The sequence below is a fragment of the Scyliorhinus canicula genome, chromosome 18, assembly GCF_902713615.1.
Source record: "Scyliorhinus canicula chromosome 18, sScyCan1.1, whole genome shotgun sequence".
Taxonomy (NCBI): domain Eukaryota; kingdom Metazoa; phylum Chordata; class Chondrichthyes; order Carcharhiniformes; family Scyliorhinidae; genus Scyliorhinus; species Scyliorhinus canicula.
In genome coordinates, this window is record NC_052163.1 from 93,695,654 (window position 1) to 93,721,268 (window position 25,615).

General features: G+C 47.9%; 1 protein-coding gene across 2 annotated transcripts in view; it reads left to right on the top strand.

The window, feature by feature from the left end:
• The window catches only part of tnfaip8l1 (tumor necrosis factor, alpha-induced protein 8-like 1), a 72,169-nt gene that overhangs the window by 29,241 nt on the left and 17,313 nt on the right, over window positions 1-25,615 (top strand). The window contains exon 1 of one of the 2 annotated variants that reach the window (XM_038777733.1): window positions 11,418-11,613. The exons of the other annotated variant lie outside the window; for it this stretch is intronic. Coding sequence (XP_038633661.1) covers window positions 11,586-11,613 — 28 coding nt within the window. The 5' untranslated portion in view covers window positions 11,418-11,585. Of the gene's footprint in view, window positions 1-11,417; window positions 11,614-25,615 lie in introns of those variants that run through there. 2 annotated transcript variants of the gene reach the window in all.

The following is a 25,615-nucleotide window of genomic DNA, read 5'->3' on the forward strand; positions in this document are numbered from 1 at the left end:
GACTTGGTTTGGTAACGTCTCGTCGACCGCATGCATCACGGCCTTGGTGATGTCGGCCTTGGTACGGTTGAAGGCCTGGTGAGCCTCGGCCGTCAGGGGAAAAACAGCGGATTGAATTAGTGGGCGGGCCTTATCTGCAGTTTGGTACCCACTTAGCGTAACAAGAAAAGAACCCCAGGCATTGTTTGAGGGCCTTGGAGCAGTGGGGTAGGGGGAGTTCCATGAGAGGGCGCATGCGGTCGGGATCGGGCCCCAGAACTCTGTTCTGTACCACAAAGCCCAGGATGGCTAAGCGGTTCGTGCTGAACGCTCACTTCTCCTTGTTGTAGGTCAAGTTGAGGAGAGTGGCGGTGTGGAGAAATTTGGCAAGGTTGGTGTCATGGTCCTGCTGATCGTGGCCGCAGATGGTGATATTGTTCAGGTACGGGAAAGTAGCCTGCAATCCCTACCGGTCAACCATTCGGTCCATCTCCCATTGGAAGACCGAGACCCCGTTGGTGATGCCAAAGGGAACCCGAAGAAAGTGGTAAAGGTGGCCATCTGCCTCGAAGGCAGTGTATGGGCGGTCCGCCTTGTGGATGGGGAGCTGGTGGTCGGCAGATTTCAAGTCCACAAAAGACCCAGTACTGTGCAATCTGATTGACCACATCAAATATGCATGGGAGGGGGTAGGCGTCGAGCTGCATGTACCGATTTATGGTCTGTAGTCAGCGACCATCCTGAGTTTCTCCCCAGTTTTCACAACTACCACTTGGGCTGCCCAAGGGCTGTTGCTGGCCTCGATGATGCCTTCCCGAAACAGTCACTGGACTTCGGACCTGATGAAGGTCCTGTCCTGGGTGCTGTACCGTCTGCTCCTGGTAGCGACGGGTTTGCAATCCGGGGTTAGGTTTGCAAATAGTGAAGGTGGGTCGACCTTTAGGGTCGCGAGGCCACTCACGGTAAGGGGTGGTAGGGGCCCGCCGAATTTCAGTGTTAGGCTCTGGAGGTTCCACTGGAAGTCCAGGCCGAGTAGCAGGGCAGCGCAGAGGTTGGGAAGGATGTAGAGGCGGAAGCCGCTGAACTCCATGCCTTGGACAGTGAGAGTGGCGATCCAGTACCCCTGGATCGCCACGGAGCGGGACCGGGAGACCAGGGAGATTCTCTGGTTAGCGATGTGTACCGCGAGGGAGCAGTGCCTTACCGTATCAGGGTCAATGAAGCTCTCAGTGCTCCCAGAGTCCAGCAGGCAGGAGATCTTCACTTTGGTTGAATCAGTTGCAAGGTTGTGTGGACGAGAGTGGTCAATCGTGACCGAGGCGAGACGCAGCTGGTCATTGGCGGTTGCAGGCGGCGAGCGGCCGGGTGAGGTGCCCGGTGGGCATGGGTCCTGGGTCGGGTATGATGGCGACGCCCACTGGCCACATGTGTCGTGGGGAAAACAAAATGGGGGGAACAAGATGACGGCGCCCATGGGCCGCACGCGTTGCGAGTCGAGCAAGGTGGCGGCGCCCACGAGCCGCACGTGTTCCAAGGAGGGGAAGATGGCAGTGCCCACGGGCCACACGTGGTCCGAGGAGGGGAAGATGGCAGGGCCCACTGGCCGCATGTGGGAGGTGCCGGAATAATAGCGGCGACTGAGCGGACCTGGCACACAACAGCGAAGTGTCCCTTCTTGCCACAGGCCTTGCAGAGGGCGCTCTGGGCCGGGCAGCGCTGTCGGGGGTGTTTGGACTGCCCACAGAAGTAACATTTGGGACCCCAGGGTTAGTTGGCTGCCGCGTGGCATAGGCGTGGGGTTGGCTGAGGGCGATCGCTGATGGGGTCTACGATGGGGCGGCCGTCTACGGAGTCCACGATGCACGGAGGGGGGGTTGGACCGTGCGTTCGGGGGCTTGGATGTTGCGTGAAGCCACCGTGAGAGCGCTAACTTTGTGGTTTCCGCGAGGTCGAGCGTGGCCCCTTCTAAGAGGCGCTGGCGGATGTAATCGGACCCTATGCCCGTGAAAAATGCGTCTCTGATGAGCAGATTCGAGTGTTCCGTGGCCGAAATGGCCTGACAGTCACAGTCTCTAACTAGGGGAACCAGGGCATGCCAGAAATCTTCCACTGACTCACCAGGAAGTTGACGACGCGTGGAGAGGAGGTGCCTGGCGTAGAGTGTGTTAGGCCGCTGAGCGTAGTTTTCCTTCAGTAGCGCCATGGCTTTTGCGTAGGTCGGCGCGTCCTGGATAAGTGGAAAGACGTTGGAGCTTAGCCGCGTGTAAAGGATCTGGATCTTCTGTGCTTCTGGGATTGGCGCAGACCCGATGTACACTTCGAAACAGGCTAGCCAATGTTCAAAGTCCTTTTTGGTGTTGTCTGCTTGCGGATGCAGCTGCAGGCGATCTGGCTTGATGTGGATCTTCTGAAAACCTAGTGTAATAAATTGATGCACGATTAATTACACAAATATGAGAGTTGGATGCAATCGAGGCTTTATTACACTAAGATGTGTGGCCTCCTACAGCAGCTGGCAAAATGGCTGCTGTAGAGGGAGCACACACATTTATACTCCGCCTACTGGGCGGAGACAGCAGGCAGGGAACTACTCCCGTACCTGGAGTACAGGGCCTTACCATAAAGCACCTACATCGACATCCTCTATATACAATATATACAGCAGTGGTGACTACCACAGCAACAAATTCACTCCGGGCTAAATCAGAAGTGTAGTTTATTCACACATTCAAACCCAGGGAATGGTCGTAACTTTATACATACACCCACACACTCTCATTTACTAACTGACACAAATTGTCTAAAATTTTAATTTTTTAATATTCTGTTGGGATATAATTCCAGGTATAATGATTAGTAATTTTGAGGTTTAACTGAAACTAATAAAACACTGTCTAGTGAATTGTTATGCACTCACTGTTATGCACTCTGACCCTTGCTATTGCCAAATCACAGAATCTTTATAGTGCAGAGGAGGCTATTCGCCCCATTAAATCTGCACAGTCCCTACGAAATGGCACCCTACCTAGGCCCCTATTACCCCACCTAATCTTTTGGACGCTATGGGCCAATTTAGCAATGCACCTAACCTGCACATCTTTGGACTGTGGGAGGAAACCAGAGCACCCAGAGGAAACCTACACAGACACGAGAGAACGTGCAAACTTCACACAGTCACCCAAGGTCGGAATCGAACCTGGGTCCCTGCCATTGTGAGGCAGCACTGCTAACCACTGTGCCAACATGCCAGCCTAAATAAGTCAGAATGATCTTCCTTAGTGTCAAAATTGACAAATTGTAATTCTCAATTGTGGCATTTGACTTCAGCAAACCTATGCTGCGAACCTATCCAGTGACCTGTGCTGTAACGTTATGTGTCAGCACGTTAGGCCAGGGATAAGGGTCGGCTCTGATAACCCCAATGCTGCCTGTCTAGCTTCTGGCACCAGGCTGAGATGACAAAAGGTGAGCCCCATTTATCCATTCTCATTCATGTGTGGATGTATGTGTGAATGGAAGGGAGGAAGTCATCAGTCTAACAAAGACAAATAAGAAATGAAGGAACATGGATGTATTGAAATGGGAATGTAAAATCCTAATGCACGAGTATACTGGTCAATAGTAGATTGTTTTTACTGGGTTGAGGGCAGCACTTGCTGAATCCAGGAAGTTTACATTGGTGTTGCCGCCTTCTGCAGGAGACCCATGAGACAGGAACAGGAAATACTAACATTCCTCTGGTCCCAGTGTAAGCAACTTTAATTCTCCTCGGCAAGCATTCGGCTGCATTGCAGTGCGCTGCAGCCTGGGTTTAAGGAAAGGAGAAAAGCTGCTGAATTTACTATGAGGGCTCTGAAGGACCTGATTGCTGGAGTTACTCGGAAATGATAGTTTGCTTAGTTCTTACGGAGTTGTAATTTTTTCCAGATTCTGCGGTTGACTCCCATGCAGCAAGTAGTTCTGAGTACGCTTAGGTGAACGTGTGGCAGCACTCTTCTCTTGAGTCAGAATGTGTGTGGTTCCCTGCTCCAGGGACTGGAGCACTTATTCTGTGGCTGAAACGTTACTACGGTACTGATGGAAAGCTGCATTGTCGGAGGTACCGTTATTCAAAGCTCCCCTCTGCCATCTCAGTTGGACATATTACATCCCTTGTCACTATTTCAATGAAGCAAAGTGAGAAATCTCCACAGTATTAAGTCTAAGGTTTATCCCGCAACCAATCAGTTTCCAAAAATTGGGATTATCTGGTTATTATCTCATTGCTGTTTGTAGGGCCTTGCTGTGTGCAAATTGACTGTCAAATATCTTACATTGCTTTACTTTGGGAGGCCCCAAGGTCTTTGGAAACACCAAATGAATAGACTCCTTCTTTCCAATTTCTTAACTGTCCGAAGCTACAGCAGTACATCCTTGGCAAGGAAAGAGTGAGAGGGGAAGGAAGGGACCCAATGATGGTGGGAAGCAATGTTTTCAGTAGAAATAATATCCAGGCCATTAGAATTACCTATATGCACAAAGATAAAGCAATATTCTCTGGTATACATGTACATTATTTGGAAAAGGAAGAACTTGACATAGATCATGGCAAATAAATCAATCCCATTTTCTCAGTCCCAAAATTAATATTCTTACATATACTTGGTACATAGGTCGATCACCCTTTCACCACAACGTGCTATACTGTACTCGCAATAGTAGTCCAGTTCAATTTTTAACAAATTGATGTTTTACTTTCTGGTTTCTTATAACTGGAGACAACGGATGTACTGTACGTTCAACCATATTACCTGGACTCTCAAGGATTAAATTGTGAGGCGGGATTACACAAACTAGGGTAGTCTCCCTGAAATTTCGGTGATCAATGGGTGATTTCAGGATATTGAGGGGACCAGACAGGGTAGATAATAAAAATAAAATAATAAAATAAATAAACAAAATAAAACATAATTTTTTTTTTAAATGATCATTAAAAAAAATTTTTTTTTAATTTCCTTAAAGATTAAAAACATTTTTTTTCCCCAAAAATCAAAGTTCAAAACATCTCTTCTCCTGGGACCGGACTTCAAACATCCCAAACATGCATTTTCACCGACCCGGCACCCATCCCTCAGGCCCCAACGGCCGAAATAATCGCGACTGGGGAAACCCCGGAAAACATCGAAATGCCACCGACCGGCGGGAGCCTCTCTCCAGCGCGACCGCTCCGCTCGCGTGTGCCACCACAACCAGACAGGGTCGATAAAGAGAAACTATTTCTGCCACTCTGGGAGCCCAGGCCTCGGGGTAAAAATTAGAACCAGATCTTTGAGGAGGAAAATTAGAAAACACTTCACGGCAAAACACTGATCGAAGTTTGGAACACAAAATGTTAGCATGCCAGATACAGCAATTAATTAAGAAGGCAAATTGAATATTGATGTTTATGACAAGGGGGAAATGTGTCATAGGGAATTCTTGTGATAACTATTGGTGAGACCACAATTAGTGTACTGCATACGGTTTTTGGCTAGGATTTTCATGGACCACCATGAGGGATACAGCAAACCAGCCAATAGTCCATTGACTTTTGGCAAGACCGAACAGTCCTGGTGGTGGGCGGAGTCAGAAAAGCCCAACCTTCACCATGTGCAGGTAGAGCAGGTGGTGAAGAAGGCAAATGGTACGTTGGTCTTCATAGCAAGAGGATTTGAGTATAGGAATGTTTTACTGCAATTGTAAGGGCAGCACAGTGGCTCAGTGGTTAGCACTGCTGCCTCACAGCGCCGAGGTCCCAGGCTCTGGGTCACTGTCCGTGTGAAGTTTGCACATTCTCCCCGTGTTTGCGTGGGTTTCACCCCCACAACCTAAGAATATGCAGTGTAGATTGGCCACGCTAAATTGCCCCTTAGTTGGAAAAATGAATTAGGTACTTTAAATTTATTTTTAAAAAATTGTATAGGGCATTGGTGAGGCCACACTTGGGAGTCCTGAGGGCAGCATGGTGGCACAGTGGTTAGGATTGCTGCCTCATGGCGCCAAGGTCCCAAGTTCGATCCCGGCTCTGGGTCACTGTCCATGTGGAGTTTGCACATTCTCCCCGTGTTTGTGTGGGTTTCGCCCCCATTACCCAAAGATGTGCAGGGTAAGTGGACTGGCCATGCTTAACATCCCAGGCCCAAAACAATCATTCTAGGTTAAGCAGCGTTTCACTTGCATCTCTTCCAATTTGGTCTATTGCATTCGCTGCTCCCAATGTGGTCTCCTCTATGTCAGAGAGACCAAACGCAGACTGGGTGATCACTTTGCTGAGCATCTTCGGTCTGTGCGCATTCAGAACCCTGACCTTCCCGTTGCTTGTCATTTTAACACAAGACCCTGCTCCCATGCCCACATGTCTGTCCTTAACCTGCTGCAATGTTCCAGTGAAGCTCAATGCAAACTGGAGGAACAACATCTCATCTTCCGGTTTGGCACGCTACAGCCTTCCGATCTCAACATCGAATTCAACAACTTTAGATGATTAGCTCTATCCCACCTCGACCCATTTGTTTTCATCCCATTTCATTTTAACCGTCTTTTACCATTTCTTTCTTTCTTGTCTTTCTTAATATATATTTAATCCTCCCCCTCCATCTTATCCACCTTTCCTTAACCTTTCTCCTCTTTGCTTCCCCTTCCGCTCCCCCCACATCTACAGTTCACCCTCTGATGTTAGTTATTCAGCTGTTTGGCCTTTCACATATTTTGTTCTCACTGGGGACTGCCATTAACACTCTTTCCCCTTGGCTTCTGTGGCCATTAGCACCCTGTTTCCCTGGGTTTCTGTGGCTATGACTCATCTTTCATTCTCACTCCACAGTATAAATATTTCCCACTTTCTCTGTCTGTTAGCTTTGACGAAGAGTCATCGGACTTGAAACGTTAGCTCTTTTCTCTCCCTACAGATGCTGCCTGACCTGCTGAGATTTTCCAGCATTTTCTCTTTCATTTCAGGGTTAAGTTGGACTATAGGGATATAAGCTTAATGGAAGCATTGACTCTGTGGTATTCTCCTGCACAAGTGTTTTGTTTCCTCAGTAACTGCTGAAATATTGGAACTTTAAGTTTATTAGTTCACAACATGGAGGAATAAGCGGGTATAATTCATGTGCTATCATTGGAGGGTGTAGCATTCCTGAGAATTACCTTGATGACAAATAGCCATGCAAATATTGTGGCCTCAACAAAGCTAGTGTTGCAGTAATGCACGATAGCACAGTGGTTAGCACTGTTGCTTCACAGCTCCAGGATCCCAGGTTCGATTCCCGGCTTGGGTCACTGTCTGTGCGGAGTCTGCACGTTCTCACTGTGTGTGCGTGGGTTTCCTCCGGGTGCTCCAGTTTCCTCCCATAATCCTGAAAGACGTGCAGTTAGGTAATTTGGACATTCTGAATTCTCCCCCTGTATACCCGAACGATGCCGGCATGGGACGACTAGGGGCTTTTCACAGTAACTTCATTGCAGTGTTAATGTAAGTCGACTTGTGACAATAAATATTATTATTGGGGCGGGGTGGGGGCACAGCAGCACAGTGGTTAGCACCGTTGCTTCACAGCTCCAAGGTCCCAGCTTCCATTCTTGGCTTGGGTCTGTATTGGCGGAGTTTGCACTTTCTCCCCATGTGTGCGTGGGTTTCCTCCGGGTGTTCCGGTTTCCTCCCACAGTCCAGAGATGTGCAGGTTAAGTGGATTGGCCACGCTAAATTGCCCTTGGTGTCCAAAAAGGTTGGGTGGGGTTACTGGGTTACGGGGATGAGGTGGACGTGTGTGCTCTTTCCAAGGGCCAATGCAGACTCATTGGGCCGAATGGCCTCCTTCTGCACTGTAAATTCTATGATAGTGATTAATTTGATTTCGAACAGTAGGAATAGTCAATTCTGTCCTTTTATCCTCCATTTTCTCCCACTCTGGACTGAAGGTGCTGCCTTGCTGGGTACAACTTGAGCAGTTATACATTGGTACTTCTAATTCTCTGACCCTTTATAGCAGGGACCATTCTCACTGTGTATGTGCACATGTACATGTGTGTAAATGTTTACACACACTTTCAGGCTCAAGGCCTAGATAATGATGCAGTCAATAACCTGGTGGCCTTACTTCTCCCTAGCGCATGGTGCTTTGAGCATTTATTGCAAATTATCCTCAGTTAACTCCTCCCAGATAAGGAGGCAATCTTTCTGCTCTGCTTTCATCTCTCTCTCTTTGTCCCCCCAAGTACTGCCCCTCTTTCCTTTAAGCCTGCCATCATCATTCTCCCTTCAAAAAAACCCGTGAATGTACCTGTGGTTATTGCCCTTTAAGGGCAACACAGCAAACTAAGCGTCAAACAGGCTCTGTAAAAGCGACAATCACCACAGCACCGTGCAACCTTGCCACCCCATCTCCAACCCCATTCCTTCACCAAAGTCGTTGAATGCACTGTCCCCTCCAAAATGCGTATTTCTTGGAACTCCATGGCCTGAATTTTCAGGATCACGAGTGCTCAGCACCTGTCATCTGGAAAATTGGCGGGAAAGGACCCCACCGCGTCTGACAGACCCACTGCTATGTCATGCCTAAATTAGCATGGATTGGCAGCATGTCCTGCCTTGGAGCGCTGTTGGCCAATCAGATTAGCCAACAGCTCTCCGGCCCATCCAGGCACAACGCTGCAGTGGACAGTAAAGGTACTGCAGCATCATGCCTGAATTCCAAGCAACTACTGTGCTGGTAAGTACCAGAGGTTCCGGGGAGTTTAGGGTATGTCCTGGGAGATAATGGGGGGGAGGGGACTGGGGAGGGAGGGCCGGTGAGGGGATGGGTCCCCCCAGTTTAAAGGGGTCTTCCAATGGAGGCGCTGCCCGCCCCAGTTCCAACCCAGGATCAAGGGTGAGAATTTCTTCCGTTTCCTACCCTCCGTCATCAGGCGCTTACCAGCCTTGGCATGGGCAGGCTTTCTGACCAAAGCCCTGGCCGCTCTACCGTAAAATCAAGTCTGGGGTGGACAGGAACCCAGAGGGAATCCCATCCAGGCTGTTTTATGCTCCGTCATCCCTGTAAAATTCTAGCCCATGTTTGAATCCCTCTTATCAGATCTCTAACCCTACCCCAGTACTGAAATAACTCTTACCAAAGTCACATGACATCCTATGTAACTGTGGCAAAGATAAACTATCCCTTTATACTTCTCAACCAGTCTGCAACCTTTGACATGGTTGACCACACTATGCCCCCTCCAATACCTCCCCTCTGGTGTCCATCCGTGTGATTTCCATTCTATCTGTCTAATCATAGCCAGACTATTGCTTGCTTTGGCTTCGCTTCCTACTCCAGTACCTTTCTGTCTGTTATCCCCGAAGGGTCTATTTTTGGTCCTTTCCTATTCCTCAACTACACATTGTCCTTCAACAACAGCCTCCAAAAACATAGCATTAGTATTGTATTGAATGAGAAATTTGCTCCAATTCAATGCTGCAGAGACCAAATTGTCTTCAGACCCCATCAGAAGCTCCATTCCTCTCCATAATACCCAACTGAGGTTGAACCAGGCTGTTTGCAATGTTTTTTGTGATATTTGACCCCGAGATGACCTTCCGACCACATATCCATTCCATCACTAGGATTACTTCTATCTCTGTGACTCCCGACTCAGCTCTTGCCTCAGCTCATCTTCTGCCAGAGTCCTCAACCACACCTCTGTTACCTATGGTCTCGACTATTCCATTGCTCTCACTGGCTGGCCTCATATTTTCACCTCTTTGGAAACTTGAGGTCATCCAAAACAGTTCTGCACCTGTCCAGCCTTTGAACAAGTCTGGTTCACCTGGTGCCTCTGTACTCACAAGCCTACATTGGCTCCCAGTCAAGCAATGTTTTAATTTCAAACTTCCCATCCGTGTTTTCAAATCGCTCCGTGCCTGATGAAGGAGCTGCGCTCCGAAATTCCAAATAAACCTGTTGGATTTTAACCTCTCATTCTGGCCTCCTTGAGTATCCTGGATTGCGAATTTTCCACCATTGGTGACCCTGTCATCCTGCGCCAAAGTTCTAAAGCTTTGGAATTTCTTCCATAAATTTCTCCACTTCTTCTCTTCCATGCCTGCTGCCTTCCTTGGATGTGGTAGCCGTTTCTCAAGCTCCCTCTCCGGAATCGAACCCAGATTCCCCGTTACCCGTGGTCACCAGGGTGGGCACAGGAAGTACCATCAAAAGTTGATGGGGCAGACATTTGAATGATTCATCACCATCATGAGGATGTGCGATCGGCCCGAGATTTTGGTCTGGCAGATGCATCCCCACATGGGTCAGTACTCGTTTGCATACATACGCTCTAGAATTACCACGGTTATCCAAGTAACGTATGGAGCAATCAAAAGAACCATAACTGATTTAATGAGCCATTCGCAGTTTGACTGTACCAGCTGTGTGTACTTAGACAATGGCTCAATCTGAGACAAGTGTATGCTACTGGCAGGATCAATCAGGTAAAAGTATCAATCTCAGTTGTGAGATTTTCGATTCAAGGGGAATTGAACCAGTGCTGTAGGTGTTAACTGAACCACATGGTAACCATCTGGACAACTAAGCTAACTGGCTCCTCCACCTCTCTTACCTCTCATTTCCCATTTAAGATACTCCTTGAGCCTTTCTCTTAGGCCAAGCGTTTGGCCATCTGTCCCAATATTCCCTTTTGTGGATTCTATAAATTACCTTGAGATGTTTGATTACATGAAAGGTGCTATATAAATGCAAGTTACTGTTGTTGAGTGACTCGGATTACAGCGGGTGATGTATTTAACCACTGACCCCTCTGGTGCAAGAATTCTGTTTCCCATACCTGTTAGTGGGGCGAACAGCAGCAGCCCCAGTACAATGCAGCTCAAACTCGGTGCAGAGTGAGGATTAAGCCTGTAACCTTCTGGTAAATGTTGGACCAGGAAGGAAGAGAGAAATTTCCTCTTTGCATTATCAGTCGGAGAATTGTAAACTGTTTTCTTTACACTCGGTGCAAAGTGGATATCGGGGAAATGCTGGAAATACATTGTTAATCCAGCAGCGAAAACCATAAAGCGAAAACTCATTAGCATTTTGGGTGTGACCCTGCCTTTATTTTGAGGGTTTACCTCCAAACAGTAAGGTCCCTTTGTACAAATTCTGACACATGTTCAGATTAGACGCTGCATATTCTGTTTGTTGGTGAATTATACAAATTCATCGGGCCAAATGAAAGCAAATTCTAATGTCTAGTTTGTGAGGTTAACGTGGCTGTCTGTGTGCTTATCCCCACCAACACCAGCCACACCCTCCCCGCTACCTCCACCCTGCAACCTTCAGCATGCACTGATCATATCAAAGAGAGAAGAATTATTTCCAGCTGTCTGCCTGACTGGAGCTGAAAGGGTGCATGACGTCAGCCAGGAGGAGGACAGGGCAGGGCAAACCTGGACTGACAGCTTCCAATAAAGACCGTCTCCTGAACTCTTCTCCAGTTTGTTCTTGACTGGTGCACACTCGGCATTTGTTGGTATTGACTGGCACTGCTTTGCTCTGGCTGTGATTTATCCAAGTTTTTCACTTTTACTCTTTTACTGTTGATTAGAACCAGCCATGGAGTTGGACGTTGAAGTGAGGGAAGGTAAGAGTTGGGCCGGAATCAAACTGCGAGTCAAAACGAGTCGGGCTTTCTTGCTAGACAAAGTGTACCGAGGTTGGTTCTGGTGATCCGCGATTGCCGCCTCTGTGCACCTGGCAAACTTCTTAAAAAGTCATGAATAAATCAGATTACGGAAAACAAATTTTGAAAAGCTGCAAGTAGCATTGAAAGTGAATTTGAATCAGACTGGGCCACCTTTTTATAAAACTTGGCAGAGAAAATTCTTTATTCTCTCTTTGCCTTTGAAGTTAAAAGAGAGGTTACCATTGTTAATACTATGTTAGTTATCTTGTTTATATTCTTAAGTTATACAGGTGAAGGGCATTGTTCAAGTCAGTACTTCGATCACATATAAAGACAGGACAGCTGGAAAATTCAATATGCCCTCTCAGTAAACTAGCTTGGATCCTATTAACCGTCGTGCGAACAGTGCGTCTGGCAATAATGAGTTATCAGCAAGTTTAAGGCTAGAGGAGAATAGAGAAAACACGGATAATATACGTAAACAGCATTCCTTTGCTTCACAACCAGGTTTTGAGTAACTTGATGAGGTGCTATGTCTGCAAGTTGGATCTTGATCAGGCACTGCAGAAATAATAGTTTTGGAGTGTGGAAAAGGGTCTTTTTCTTTTCTAAAAAGTATCTCCAGCCTGTAGAACTCCATAGCCCTCATGTCGGCAAAGTAATACGAGGAGGATGTCAGCCAAGGGCCAGAATGCTGTGGGGTCCTGCAAATCTGCAGGTACCAGCTTGAATCCAGCACCTGCGCCCAGCAATGCAGAACTGAATTAAAGTGCCTGCTGGATACTGCTCTCCAAGTAGAGGAACTGGAACTCTTTCATATTTGCTTGCCCAGGTGTCCCCTGACTTTAGATATTAGTTGCCAATTTTTACAGTTCAAGAATTTTGATCTTTTTTTAAATAATATTTGTATCAATTTAACAATGAATATAAGTGTTCCTTGTTTTGGGCAGCACAGTGGCACAGTGGTTAGCGCTGCTGCGTCACGGCACTGAGGACCCGGGTTCGATCCCCGCCCCGGGTCACTGTCCATGTGGAGTTTGCAAATTCTCCCCGTTTTTGCGTGGGTCTCACCCCACAACCCAAAAAGAGGTGCGGGGTAGGTGGATTGCCCACGCTAAATTGCCCCTTAATGGGGAAAAAAAAAGAATTGGGTACTGTGAATTTATTTTTTAAAAAAGAGAAAAACTAAATGTTCCTTGTTTTAACAGAAGTTGATTTGCACAGATCTATATTCAAAAGTAAAACCCTGGGCTGCAGCTATTTTTTTGGGTAATGAAGATGTAAATTAAAGCCATGTTTGCAAAATGTCGAGGCTCACTGACAGTGAGGACCAATTGTCCAGTCCAAATCAACTTGAGCATGATGGTCCCTATTGATGAGAAAAGCAAAATAAAAGCCCACGCACTCAAAAGAAAGGAGGATGGAACTAGTTCTGTTGATGGACCTTCTGCATTCCCACTACTGGGAACATGAAGTGAAATGAGGAGACTTAGCTCAGTCAATTAGCCAGCTAAGCTTTGGGAGGAAACTTTGTCAGGCAAGGAGAAACATGCTTGCTGCGATTTACCGGCCTCGTTGTGCATGACATGGTGACCGTGACGAGGTCGTTGTACCTCGCAAGAGAACTCTTGCAAGATTCGCAACACATGAAACATCTTGTGCGATTCATCTGAACCGCGTGAGACGTCACGATCTGGATCACGCTCTCGCTGGGCGAGATCCAGCTATACAGTCGTACGAGTCATTTAAATATGCATGTGCCGGATTCTCTCGGCACCCTGGAACTAAGGGCCTCCCCAACAAAGCCTCGACTGGGTGCTGTTTAGTGAAGATCCACATAAAGTTGGACGAGGCGTAACAACACATGGGTAGTCTCTCAGGTCATTGGAGACCCCTGGATGGTCAGCGAAAGGGCATGGTACCCCCCTGGCTTGCTCTCTCGCACCCGGGCACCTTGGCACTGCCACCTTTGCACTGTCAGGGTGCCAAGTTGGCATGGCCAGGCTGACAGGGGCACTGCCAGAGTGCTAGTGTGGCAGTTCTTGGGTGCCCAGGTGGCACTGCCAAGAGTCAAGGTCTGATGGACGGCCATGCCCATGAAAGGGGAGATGACACGATGTATGAAGGGTGGGGGGATGAAGCCCAGGTATGAAGGGGCCTCATAAAGGTTGGGGGAGTTATGGGTGGGGGCCCTGAATTGGGGGGCCCAAAAGAGAGGATAGCAAGGCCTGAAAAGGGGAGGCCCTCAGCGACCATTTGGCAGGCCGTCCTCATTTGGGGGATGTGGGGCAATGTCCATGTGTGCATGGGATGACATTGCCTGTGGGTGGAGAGGTATGGGGGACCCTCAAGCTCACTTCGAGATCAGGGCACTCTTTCAAAATGGCAGCCCAATCTCGGAGGAGCCGGTATGGCTGCCGAGTTCAGCACTTCAGTGATGAAAAAATTATAAGTGTGTGCTTGACCGAGGGGGAAATCCCCAAGGCCCAAAAAAAAATGACAAAACTTTGGATGAATAGCGGGAAGGATCTCGCCCAAAAGGCCGGCGAGAAACATCCTGCCAAACACGCCCAAAATTACACTTAAAAATTTCTTGGTTAAATTCCGCCCGGTCATTCTCAAATTGAGACTCATCTGAACGAGAAGATCAACCGTAAGTTGTTTAGTCAAATCCACTTACAGAGATAGTGTGACCTGTGTTTAAAATATTTCTAGTTCTCGAGGAGTGTTTGGTAATTACTTGAATTGAGGAAGGATTCAATGAGATATGTTACTTTGCGCAATAACTTGTGTTGTCATAAAAATACTGCAACACAACAAGTCTGTGTGATCGGCAGAATATGTAGTTCCAATCCCAATCGGATCCTTTTGTTATGTCCTAGGACAGGTTACCCTTTGTACAGTTAGTTATCGGGCAAGGCTGACACACTCCTGGATGTCAGCTGGTTGGACTGTCTATGAGAGAGGGTAACTCTGCCATACCTAAGGAAATACCTAAGGCAGGCTGACCCAAAACAAGTAACATCATCAATTAGCCAACAGTCTACTGTATTGAAGCAATACAAGATTCAAACTGAAGTTTACAGGAGTTCCTCAGTTGTCTGGTGGAAGTATTTTAACTTTATTTTCCACTGGCTGCATTTTCACTGTAGTGTGTGTGCAGATGAAATGAGGCAAGACTATCTCCTTCAGCTGATCTTTGTGTTCAGGTAGCTTAAGTTACATCGCGTCTACTATCTTGATGCAATGCTGAAACCAATTTTCAATGACTCCAGCTACATGCTTTATGTTCCTCCTAACTGTACAAGTTATAAATCTTTGTAATTCAATTGTGTGTTTATGTTCCTTTTTGTGCACTGTTAACTTAAAGGAAATAATCACAAAACATTTTAATCTCCATTATCATCTCCAAATATGTTCATTTTTTTAAAAAGAAGTGTGAAGCATTGCCTTGCATTTACAATGCATCACACTTAATCGAGGCATTTATTTTAAATGAATGCAATACAGCATGCTAATGCCACTGGAATACAAATTACATACAGCAAGTCAATCAAATGTGTCCCTGCTATTTCCATGACCAGCCATCTAGCTGCTAATGTGGGCAGCACGGTAGCATAGTGGTTAGCACAGTTGCTTCACAGCTCCAGAGTCCCAGGTTCGATTCCCCGCTTGGGTCACTGTCTGTGCGGAGTCTGCACGTTCTCCCCGTGTGTGCGTGGGTTTCCTCCGGATGCTCTGGTTTCCTCCCACAGTCCAAAGATGTGAAAGTTAGGTGGATTGGCCATTCCAAATTGCCTTTAGTGACCAAAAAGGATAGGTGGGGTTATGGGGATAAAGGGGATAGGGTGGAGGCATGGGGCTTTAGTTTGGTGCTCTTTCCAAGGGCCGGTGCAGACTTAATGGGCTGAATGGCCTCTTTCGGCACTGTAAATTCTATGATTCTCAACCTCTGGTTGCACGATTTTGCTGAAGCTCAGTTTCATAGGATGTATGCAGATGAAGGAGGTGATGTGGTCCATCTTGGTTCACACATCCAGAATTTCCAAAAACAAATGTATTCTCCATTTCCCACCCACCCCCCCTCCTCATCCCACCATCTAACTATTCTTGAATGAGCTGAAGATTTTTTGTTTCCCATGCCTGATGGTAGGCAAATTCAAAATCTGACAATTTGTTGTGCTTGATCAAGTCTTCAATGCCTCTGAAAGAAAGACAAAAGAGAGAAACAAATGCAATTATTCTACTTTTCCCTGGGTAGAAAGGTAACCGTCATCAATCCTGACTTTACTACTGTGAATGAAAGCTCACAAACTTTCCAGGCCATCATCTCTCACAGACACTGTCCTTCCTGATTCATTGTGGCATGATTAGGAACAATGCCCCCAGAAATGATATGGTTCCTTCAAGCGCTCGGATGCAAACCAATCCACTATCTAGGGTGTAACCAATCATCCTGCGCTCCATTGTGCTACCCTTTATCTCAAGATTGTCTCAGCTAGCTCATTTCACAATGTGGCCACAAATATAAATCAACAGGCACAAATCACACATCCTGCATTTAGACAGTGCAGTCAGAGAAATTATACCTTAACACTTCCAACAACATAGCATCCTGGACTTCAGCAACTTTAACCATTTCATTGTTTCTAGCTACAGTGCAAATCTACACGCTATTTAGAAGTGAAAAAAAAGCATAAACTCAAAACATATGAAGTTAAACCAAATCCTGACCCTACATGTATTTTGTGTATGTAACTGGAATATCTCGCACTATGCTAAAGACCATTCCAAATTTAACCCAATCCATCGTAAAGGCAAAATACCCTCCTCGACAAGGTACACAACGAGCCCAATGGTAGTGGCCACTCTGAGAACGTGGACCCAGTTGAGACAGCACTTCGGGATAACCAAAATGTACCCCATCTGCGGCAATCACAGATTTCCCCCCAGCCATGTTAGATACCACCTTCAGAAGATGGAGGCGGGACAGGGGCACACTGACGGTCGGGGACTACTTCGTAGGGTGCAGACTGGAGAACTGATGAGGAAGTGGAAACTAGCAAAAAGACAGGAATTGCGACAGCTCCAAATAAAACATTTCCTCCGCAAAGAGACAGTAGGGTACCCCGCGGCCCCAGAAAACACGCTCCGAGAGGATCTGATAGGCACCAGCAGCAAGAAGGGGGGGCTATGTGGGAAAATATACGGACAGCTACTGGACAGAGCTCGAACATCCACTGGACAAGACATGACAAAAATGGGAGGACGAACTGGGGACAGAGGTAGGATGGGGACTCTGGAGCGAAGCACTGAGCAGGGCAAACTCCACCTCCTCCTGCTCAAAGCTAAGCCTAATGCAGCTCAAAGTGGTGCACAGCACACCTGACCAGAACACGAATGAGCAGGTTCTTCCCGGAGGTGGAAGACAAATGTAAGGGGCCCAGCCAACCGCATGTTTTGGGCTTGCCCCAAGCTTGCTGGGTTCTGGACTGCCTTCTCCGAAGCAATGTCCAAGGTTGTGGGGGTGAGGGTGAAGCCATGCCCAATAGTGGCAATCTTCGGGGTATGGGAGCGGCCAGAGTTACACAATGGGGAAGGGGGCCAACGCCCTTGCTTTCGCTTCCCTAATCACACGCCGGAGAATCCTGCTCGACTGGCGATTGGCAGCACCACCCGAAGCTGCAGACTGGCTCGCTGACCTCTCGGAATTTCTCCACCTGGAGAAGATGTAAGCCATCTGAGGGTCAGTGGAAGGTTTCCTGGACACCTGGGGGCAGTTCGCCGGCCTGTTCCAAAACCTGTTCGAGGCCAGCCGCGAGGAGTAAGTTAAGAAAAAAAAAGAAGATAAATGAGGAACCAAAGGACTGCGCAACCCGGGGCGGGAGTTAGTTAAATGAAGGACAAAATAAACCTCTCTGTAAAATAAAGTAAATTAGCGCAGGCAAGAAAAATGTAATGTATATGCACAACAATTGTTTGTAAATATGAGAAAAGCAATAAAAAGATTTTCCAAAAAAAAATAAAGGGACTATACTGCGGGTGATGGAAATCAGAAATATAAACAGAAAATTCTGGAAATCTCGGCAAATTGGCAGCATCTGTGTAGAAAGAAATAGCGGGTTGGACTTTTCACCCCCCCACCCAAACGGCATGTTTTGCAGTGGTGGAGGCAGCCTGCCATTGGACGACAGCGGGATTGTCCTGTCCAGCCACTGTAAACAGGGTTTCCTGTTCGTAACCTCTGCTGCCAGGAATCCTGCAGCAAGGGGTCACTGTCGGCAGGACTGGAAGTTCCCGGCCATGGGTGTGGCCGGAAAATCCCACATCAGTGTTTGAGTCTAATATGGCTCTTCATCAGAACGCGAGAGGGAACGGTAAAATGTGATGGGTTTCATGCAATTGCGAAAGGGTGGGGGGAGGGGGGGCAGCAGGTGGACAAGGGTTGGAGGTAAGGAGAGATTAAATGGCAAAGAAGTCACAAATACAAGACAAAGGGCGTGGTGACAAAAGTATTAAAGACTAAAACAAGTATTAATAGCAGCTGACAGGTCAGCACTGCCTGAAAGTAAAATAACAGAATGTGTTAATAGCAGAAAAATAGACCAGCGTTGTCTGAAAACCAAACACGATAACAACATACAGACTGGAATTTTGGGGCAGGGGGTTGGGGAGGGAGGTGGGGTGGGGGGAGAGGAGGAAGAAGTGGGAAAAATCAAAATGGTGGATAGAGTTCATCGTCCGAAGTTGTTGAACTCAACGTTCAGCCCATAGGCCTGTGAAGTGCCTCATCAGAAGATTAAGTATTAATCCTCCAGCTCCCATTGGCTCTCAGCTCTAGCTGCCGATACGGCCCCCCACATGTATGGGTCAGAGGCTGCGCATGCGCACGGCGGTGGCCTCCAGCGGCCGCACCGTGCTCCATGGTGGACTCAGCCCGCAGAGCTGGACCGCTGAAATAGTGCCCCCGCATCGGCCGCTCGCCTGCCCCTGACCGCCTGCGCACATAGCCCCCAGTCCTGAATGAAGCCCCCTACCTGCCCTCCGATCGGCCCTCGCCAGACTATGGCAGCCTGGACTGAGTCCACAGCCGCACAAGAGTATCACGGATGGTGAGACCATGTTAGAACCACACCGGTCGGGGACGGAGAATCACGGGGCGGGTCTCAGGCAAAGGCCTGAGGCGGTAGATACTCAGCGCGGCGTACTCCACGAGTATGTCAATTTTCGGGAGCCGTAGAATTGTGAAACCAGCGCCAGTCCCAATTTCATGCGCGAAAACAGATTCTCCGCCCCGTCGCTGAATGCGATTTCAGCGTTGGGGCGCGGAGAATCCAGCCCCATGTGTTTCTCGGCACTGAGTGCTGGGAAACACGCAGTGAAACGTGCTTGCTCGGGGACTTTGTTTCCTTTTGGGAAGATCAGTCCCTGAAATTCAATTTTCAAACCCCATTCACATTATGTACCTAATTCAGCGTTGGATAAGGGCACCAAGATTTGGAATTTTCCCCCCTTGTTAGACTGTGGGGCAGATTCGATATTGGCCATTTCAAACGTGCATTCTTGTAGCCACATGGTTCTAATGTTGTCAACTCTGAGCATATCAAATCAAAGCGTTATCACCATATGACCTCCTGCCTCCAACTGCCCCGCCTCTCCTGTCATTGGTCAAGCTATCGTTTCTATCTTTATTGTGCACTACCTTCCTGGATTAATCCTTTTTTTAAATACATTTTTTGATTGGGTTTCTTAACAAAGTATATTTACCGTTATGTTCACAGAATAAGATATATATATATATATTTATACAGAAGAGAAGGCACACACAAACATACCAAGAAAAAAATAATAATATAAAAGAAATAAAAAATAAAATAATTGGTAAGGTATTATGCACCAGCTCAACATCAGCAACTCTGTACAATTGGCAATATTATTTACAACACATAAGTAGGCATCTGTTTGTGGTGGAGGAGGGGGGGGAAACTGATAGATATACATTTGGGTGCCAGAGAAACAATTACAGAGGGAAATACTCTAATAGATCTGGGGCGGGATTCTCCGACCCCCCCCCCCCCCCCCCCCCCCCCCCCGGCCGGGTCGGTGAATCGCCCGTGGCCGGTGTCAATCCCGCCCCCTCCGTGTCCTGAATTCTCCGCCACCCAAGATTCGGCGGGGGCGGGATCGTGCTGCGCCGGTCGGCGGGCCCCCCACGGCGATTCTCAGGCCCGCGATGGGCCGAAGTCCCGCTACTGACAAGCCTCTCCCGCCGGCGTGGATTAAACCACCTAGCTGACCGGCGGGATTGGCGGCCCGGGCGGGCCTGTGCCGTGGGGGCACTCTTTGTCTTCTGCCTTCGCCCATGGTCTTCACCGTGGCGGAGGCGGAAGAGACCCCCTCCCCTGTGCATGCGTCGGTATGACGTCGACGCTCCAGCGTATGCACGGACTTACGCCGACTGGCAAAGTCCTTTCGGCCCCGGCTGGCGCGGCGCCAAAGGCCATTCATACTAGCGGGAGTGTTGGAGTGGTGTGAACCACTCCGGCGTGGGCCTTAGCCCCTCAATGTGACTTCCGCACCTTTGGGGCGGCCCGACGCCAGAGTGGTTCACACCACTCCAACACGCCGGAACCCCCCGCCCCGCCGTGTAGGGGAGAATCCCGGCCCTGGTGTTGGTGTTGTCGCCTGCTGCTCCCGGACGGATTACCCCAAAGACCGCCACTTTCGGACATGGCTCCACCCTCATCCCCACTACTTTGGACATTGCCTCTAAGAAGCCTGTCCAGTACCCCGCAAGTCCGGGGCAAGACCAGAACATGTGGGTGTGGTTGGCCGGGCCTCCTTGGCACCATTTTCCTGGACTAATCCTAGTGCTTAGCTACAAATAATATTTGTAGCTTTGGTTTTCTGGTCAGTGTCCTCTTCTGCTGATGGAGGGAGATCGTAAAGACCAGCATCTCCAGAAACTCCTCGCAGAATGCTCCTCATAAAGGTAGCAACTCTGGAGACATTTATGTTGCCTCAGTTAAGGAAACTTGTTAAGAGTTTGTTCGTAGTTAGACATGTTATTGCTGCCAATGAACAAAAGGAGCATAAAGTAAATGACTTTGCCACAATACCAGAAGGATGTGGTGGCTTTGGAGAGGTGGCAGAGGAGGTTTACCAGGACGTTGCCTCGTCTGGACGGTATTGGCTGTGTGGAGAGGCTGAATAGACTCCAACTGTTTTCATTAGAATGACAAGAGGTTGAGGGGAGACCTGAAAAGAGATCTGCAAGATTATGACAGTCATGGGTAGAATGGATGGGCAGGCACTCTTTCCCAGGGTGGAGGGTCTGTCACCAGGGGGAATAGGTTTAAGGTCCGTGGGACAAGGTTTAGAGGAGATGTGCGAGGCAGGTTTTTTGCACAGAGTGTGATGAGTGCCTGGAACACATTGCCAGGGGAGGTTGTGGAAACAGATACATTAACGGCGTTCAAAAGGCATCCTGACAAACACACGGATAGGATGGTATAGAGGGATACGGCACAAGGAAGTGCTGACGGTTTTGGAAAAGGTTGGTATCATGACCGGTGCAGGCTTGGAGGGCCGAAGGGCCTCGTCCTATGCTGTATTAATATTTGTTCTTTGACTTGACCCATGTTTAGCCAATATAGTTCAACCCCAGATCTTTCCTGGATCTCATTAGTTGCCATCAGAACTTAATTTAGAAGTAAAAGTCCAGAACTGAAATCCTTCACTTTTAAAAATCTTGTCTTTGCAAAAAGGTGATTAGAAGGGCACCTAATAGAAGTAATAATGATAATCTTTAGTGTCACAAGTAGGCTTACATTAACACTGCAATGAAGTTACTGTGAAAAGCCCCTAGTCGCCACATTCCGGCGCCTGTTCGGGTACACAGAGGGGGAATTCAGAATATCCAATTCACCTAACAGCACGTCTTTCGGGACTTGTAGGAGGAAACTGGAGCACCCAGAGGAAACCCACGCAGACACAGGGAGAGCATAAGACAGTTAATAGAAGTATATTGGATGGTTAAAGGTATATCCAGTCACTGCTTTAATTTTAACTGTGACGATGGGCTGAAAATAGTACATGGTAACTGTTGGGGCAGCACGGTAGCACAAATGGCTAGCACTGGGGCTTCACAGCGCCAGAGTCCCAGGTTCGATTCCCCACTGGGACACTGTCTGTGCGGAGTCTGCATGTTCTCCCCGTGTCTGTGTGGGTTTCCTCCGGGTGCTCCGGTTTTCTCCCACAGTCCAAAGACGTGAAGGTTAGGTGGATTGACCTGGATTAGGTGGATTCCCGTACCACCCTGCCCGGACAGGTGCCGGAATGTGGCGATTAGCGGCTTTTCACAGTAACTTCATTGAAGCCTACTTGTGACAATAAGCGATTTTCATTTCATTTTTCATTTCATAAGTTGCCCTGAGTGACCAAAAAGGTTAGGAGCGGTTATTGGGTTACGGGGATAGGGTGAAAGTGAGAGCTTATGTGGGGCGATGCAGACTTGATGAGCCGAATGGCCTCCTTCTGCATTATATGTTCTATGTAAGGCTGATCTTGGCAATATTTGCCATCAGTCAAACAAGGATGAAGGGACAGAGGAGGCAAATGTTTCCAAGTGGCACAGAGGGTGGAGGGCAGCCAACACATGACTCCAAACCTCCAGTCACCTCAGTAACTGGTCATGGCTGACGAGGGGTTAAAGATGTGCAGGTTAGGTGGATTGGCCATGCTAAACTGCCCCTTAATGTCCATAGGTTAGGTGTGTCGCGGGGATAGGGTGGGGGTGGAGCCTCTGTATGGTGCTCTTTAGAGGGTCGGTGCTGACTTGATGGGCCAAATGGCCTCTTTCTGCACAATAGGTACTCAATGATGATTAGTCTTTCTACGCTGCCAAGGCAACCGTCTTTGATAGAGTTTCAAGGGTAGTGGTGGCAAACAGAAAAGATTTCACTCGAGACATCTTGCACTTGGCTCTCAATACTTTGGTCAGAGAAGAATAGCTCCATATACATTCAGGTATGAATGGGTGGAACACCCATCCTGATCCTCCAGGATGTCCTTTACCTGGAAAGAGTGGGGATTTCATGTCTAGACAGATGCCAGATGATGCTTAGCACTTCCTGCTGTCTTTGAGCCAGAAGGAAGCATGTAAAGGACATGCTCACTTAATCTATCACATCAATTAATTCACACATCAAACCTGCCTTGATAATGGTTCTCATCCAGATGAGGCGATGGACTGCCCATCACTGGTTGGCACAGGGCCATGATGAGAAAGGGCCTGAGCAGTGACAGGCAGCAGATGTGTTTCTCTAAGGTGAAGACGCTGGCGAACATGGACCAATGCATTGGCACAACCAAGGCGGTCTCTTGTCGAGAGATGAGTGAAAGGCAATGTCCCAGGATGTAGTTGCTCACATATGCCAGCTTCTCCAATACGGGCTCCGACTACAAGAACCCTGTAGAGGTACTGCGGAGCTCCAGGTCTTCAATGAATTAATGTCTGTCTTGGTGCCCTTTAAATATGCTGCCAGGACCTTTGATCCCCATGAGTCAAAGTTCCTGCCCACCCCGAGATTTGCCAAGCTCCTCTCGAATACGTGACTAACGAGCTGAAAGTTTGCACATGTTCATCCTCCCAGCAGGCCTCAACGCCTGCCTTACCATTCGCTGATGGACTTCGTCTCCAGGATGGAAAATTCCGTATCAAAAATTGGATGGCCTGAACGAGGGAATAAACTGCAGGGTCTTTCTCGATGGGTTTGCAAGGATGGGCCGAACAAGGTTCCTCAATCTGATCTGTCTTGTAAGTGTTTGACTTTGAACAGGTTTATTTGGGATAATGGTTGGAGCAGGTCAATATAAACAGAGACAGCAGCACACAAAAATCATGTATTCATATTTGAGCATCTCCCCTTCTCCTCAGGAATGATTACAAAGGGCCTTTATATTACAAGAATGCCTCCAAACCAAGGGTAGAAATCTAATCATAATTGTAATATAAATCGGACGTCAGAGGAGCAATCTTTTGAATCTGCTGTAATGGAATCGCTGAAGCCTATTTTCCCCCAAAGTGGTTGATTGAATAACAAGGTGTTAAATTGCATTCATCAAACAATAAATAGGTTAATGATATTAGCAATGGGCTGTGAACTGGAGAAACGGAAAGACAAAGGAAAAATCAAACAATGTTATAGTTGTCGTAATGTCCTTCTGCAGGGTTTCTACATTTCACGGAGAAATGCTAACTATCCCAATCTATGATAATATGGGCAGCACGGTAGCACAAGTGATTAGCACTGTGGCTTCACAGCGCCAGGGTCCCAAGTTCGATTTCCTGCTGGGTCACTGTCTGTGTGGAGTCTGCACATTCTTCCCGTGTCTGCGTGGGTTTCCTCCGGGTGCTCCGGTTTCCTCCCACAGTCCAAAGACGTGCAGGTTCGGTGGATTGGCCATGATAAATTGTCCCTTAGTATCCAAAAAGGTTAGGAGGGGTTATTGGGTTACGGGGAAAGGGTGGAAGTGAGAGTTTAAGTGGGTCGGGTTGGTTTAAGCAGACTCGATGGGCAGAATGGCCTCCTGCACTGTATGTTCTATGAATCCCAGGTTACCAGTGCCTTACGAGCACCTTGTCCCCCTCCCCACATTCATTTACATTCCTACATGGCAGCTGTATGCTGAGAATTTTACAATACTTTGAATGCTTGGAACGCTGTTTATAATCCTGGTCACCATGCCACAAGAGGAATAGGCTGGTGAGGGTGAAAGAAGAATCCACAAAACCAGGGATCACAATTACAAAATGTGGTGAACACATTCAATAGGGAATTCGGGAGAATCTTCTTTAACCAAAGAGTTAGAAGATGAAACGCAGAGTCAGAGAGGTCTACAGCACAGAAAAGGCTCTTTAGCGCAGTAGCACAGTGGTTAGCACTGTTACTTCACAGCCACCGGGCCCCAGGTTTGATTCCCGCTGGGGTCACTGTCTGTGCGGAGTCTGCATGTTCTCCCTGTGTCTCCAACCAGTGGAAACAGTTTATCATTTATCTACCCTGCCTTTTCCTGTTAATATCTTGAAGACTTCGATCAGACCACCCCTTAACCTTCTACATTCTAGTGAATTGAGTCCAAGAGAGGGGAAATAATAAGAACATAAGAACTAGGAGCAGGAGTAGGCCATCTGGCCCCTCGAGCCTGCTCTGCCATTCAATGAGACCATGGATGATCTTTTGTGGACTCAGCTCCGCTTTCCGGCCCAAAAAACTATCTATCTTTATCTTAAAAACATTTAATGAAGGAGCCTAAACTGCTTCACTGGGCAAGGAATTCCATAAATTCACAACCCTTTGGGTGAAGAAGTTCCTCCTAAACTCAGTCCTCAGAGCCATACTGGCCCTATTCCCTAGTTCTCCCTCAATTTTATCACCTTCTGACCTATTGCTCCAGTACCTACCGCCCTGCCATACTAGTTTAAACCCTAGTTTAAAAATAGAAGGATCTGCTGATGGGGTTCGATAGATTTGAGTGGGAGGAGGCTTGTATGATGCATGAGCACTCACGCTGATTGGCCTGAATGATCTGAATGAGGTCGTTATACATATTGGTACTAACGACAAAGGCAAGAAGGGGCATGCGGTCCTGCAGCAGGAGTTCAGGGAGCTAGGCAGAAAGTTCAAAGACAGGATCTCTAGTGTTTCCGTTATCTGGACCACTGGGAGCTCTTCCGGGGCAGGTGTGACCGATATAAGAAGGACGGGTTGCATCTAAACTGGAGAGACATAAATATCCTGGCCGCGAGGTTTGCTAGTGTCACAGGGTTTAAACTAGAATGGCAGGGGGGTAGGTACTGGAGCAATAGGTCAAAAGGTGATAAAATTGAGGGATAACTAGGGAATAGGGCCAGTATGGCTCTGAGGAAGAGCAGACAGGGAGATGTTGCTGAAAACAG